This window comes from Microtus ochrogaster, chromosome 10 (assembly GCF_000317375.1).
Source record: "Microtus ochrogaster isolate Prairie Vole_2 chromosome 10, MicOch1.0, whole genome shotgun sequence".
NCBI lineage: Eukaryota > Metazoa > Chordata > Mammalia > Rodentia > Cricetidae > Microtus > Microtus ochrogaster.
This window is the reverse complement of record NC_022016.1, coordinates 52,276,106-52,278,433: the sequence shown is the minus strand read 5'-3', so window position 1 is coordinate 52,278,433 and position 2,328 is coordinate 52,276,106. Positions and strand designations below refer to the sequence as shown.

The 2,328-nt window shown below is 44.2% G+C and overlaps 1 protein-coding gene across 1 annotated transcript in view; it reads left to right on the top strand.

Moving 5' to 3' along the window:
- Dnajc8 (DnaJ heat shock protein family (Hsp40) member C8) overlaps positions 1 to 2,328 on the top strand; it is a 19,312-nt gene that overhangs the window by 10,543 nt on the left and 6,441 nt on the right. The window contains exon 6 of the mRNA XM_005353123.2: positions 1,046 to 1,117. Within this exon, the coding sequence (XP_005353180.1) occupies positions 1,046 to 1,117 (72 nt within the window). The remainder of the gene's footprint in view (positions 1 to 1,045; positions 1,118 to 2,328) is intronic.

Here is a 2,328-nt window from a genome sequence, read left to right as displayed (position 1 = left end):
CCCTGGCCCTGCACTTTTTGACCCTTCTCTATATCCAGTTGCTAGGATTACAAACATGCACCATGCCCAACTAGAAAGCTCCTCTTTCTTTTTTTTTCCCCCATGGAGCAAGAATCTCAAGACCTTTTACAAGAGTGATTTCAATGGTGAGTGAGTCAGGAGTCCATCTTTGTTTTGAAGAGTTTTGAGATTTGAAATGGAACTTTATAGGCAATACTAATAAAGATGAACCCATTTTAGGTGAAGATGGTGAGGAGAAAAGTCAGGAAAGGAAAGGTGTGTAACTGGGTCCTGCTGGTGTGTTGCACATGGCACTTGTAGAGTCAGCCCTGTTAGAGGTTAGAAGAGTGCACACTAGTGCCTTCAAGTCGGAATTGTCCTTAGAATTCCTGACCACACGGTGGCAGTAAAGTTTTTCTGAACGTGGTAGGCACTTGGCTGTGTGATATTCTCATAGGTCACTTATGGAGTAGTGACAGTCTCTTGTGAATTTTATTATTGTTGTTGTTATTATTATTATTATGTTTAGTAGTGACCAAAGTGATGCATGTATCCAGTAGTGTGATGTGAAAATTATGGTTTCTGGAGTTTCACAGTGGAAATGATCAAGAATGTACTTTCAGAAATCCCTTTCATGCTTAAAATATCATACATTTCCTAGGTCCTCCTAAAGCTTGGTAAATGTGCCTTCTTTGCTGTAACTCTGTGACCATAAGCACCATGTCTAAGGCTGTTGGCTGTGGCTCGGCCTTTATGAGTTAGGGGCAACATCTCTGCTGGTTGTATCTCAATAGTGCTGGCTGTGGGTACAGGCTAGAGTGGACTTAGATGAAGTTAGAGGAAGGACCCACAATTCCTAGTCTTCTTAGTTGCTTTATAGTGTTTTCTATTAAAATGTATTGTTGCTGTTATAATTGGCAGTGCAGGTGGAGGCTCTTTTGCCTTCATCTTATTATTCTGTGCCTATGGAAAAGTGCACATATGTACAGCTCAGTGGCTATGAAAGTGTGAGTGCTCATTGCTGACAGGAAAAAATTCTTTTTAGGTTAAAGAGCGAAAAAAACAACTCAAGAAGGAAGGAAAGCCTACAAATGTAGAGGAAGATGATCCTGAACTGGTGAGTTATTGGGAAACAACTTTCATGTGTGATCGGTGGGTTGAAGAGCAAGGCCTCACTTAAAGCGAGTAAGTGGACATTCATTTATCCCCACTCATCCTGTGTGTAAGTGTATTTGTCTTGTGTCTGTGTTACATGCATAGTGTGTGTACATGTGTGTACACGTGTGTAGAAGCCAGAGGAGTTATCTGCTCTAGCAGTGTCCATTTATTCTCTTTAGTCAGAGTCTTTCACTGACAAGCTGGAGCTAGGCTGGTGGCCAGCAAGCCCCACTGAGTGTGCTGTCTCTACCCCTAAGCTTTGGATTACAGGCATATTTAACTTTTTATAATAAGAGTGCTGGAGATTTTAGCTCGGGTCCTCATGCTTGTACTCTTACCCACCGACCCATCTCCACCAGCTTTCTAAATGTAGAACTACTGCCTGCCCGTCCGTCCGTCCGTCCGTCCGTCCGTCCCTCCCTCCCTCCCTCCCTCCCTCCCTCCTTCCTTCCTTCCTTCCTTCCTTCCTTCCTTCCTGGGGTAGGGAGGGTTCCCTAGCTGTCCTGGAACTCACTCTGTAGACCAGACTGGCTTCGAACTCACAGAGATCTGCCTGCCTCTGCCTCCCAAGTGTTGGGATTAAAGGTGTGCACCACCACCGCCTATCATATGTGCATCTAATGGAGTTTGTGCTTGATTATTTTAGAAGCCACATGTGCAAAGTACTATATTTAATTATAGTTTTTAATTTCTTTTGAGATACATAGGCACCCTAGTACATGTTTAGGAATCTAGGGCTTTAGAGCTGCTCGGCTGCTCAGAGCACTTGTTGGACAGGCATGGTGCTGCCTGTAATCTAGAGCTCTAGAGGCATGCTAAGGGCTGGAGAGATGGCTTAGTGGTTAAGAGCACTGCCTGCTCTTCCAAAGGTCCTGAGTGCAATTCTCAGCAACCATTTGGTGTACAGCAACCATCTGTAATGAGGTCTGATGCCCTCTTGAGGAAGAGTTGTTCTCATCAACTTAGGACAGGTTCAACAGAACCAACATTTACAGGCTGCCATGCATATAGACTAGCAGGAAGTGGTGAGCTCCAGGTTCAGGAGAGACTGCCTCATTAGAGTGGAGAGCGACTGCGGCAGATACCTGAGGTCAGCTTTAGGCTCCACGTGCACCATACACACAAAGATAGTGAAGTTTTTATTAGACGTTCCTTTTTTTTTTTTTTTTT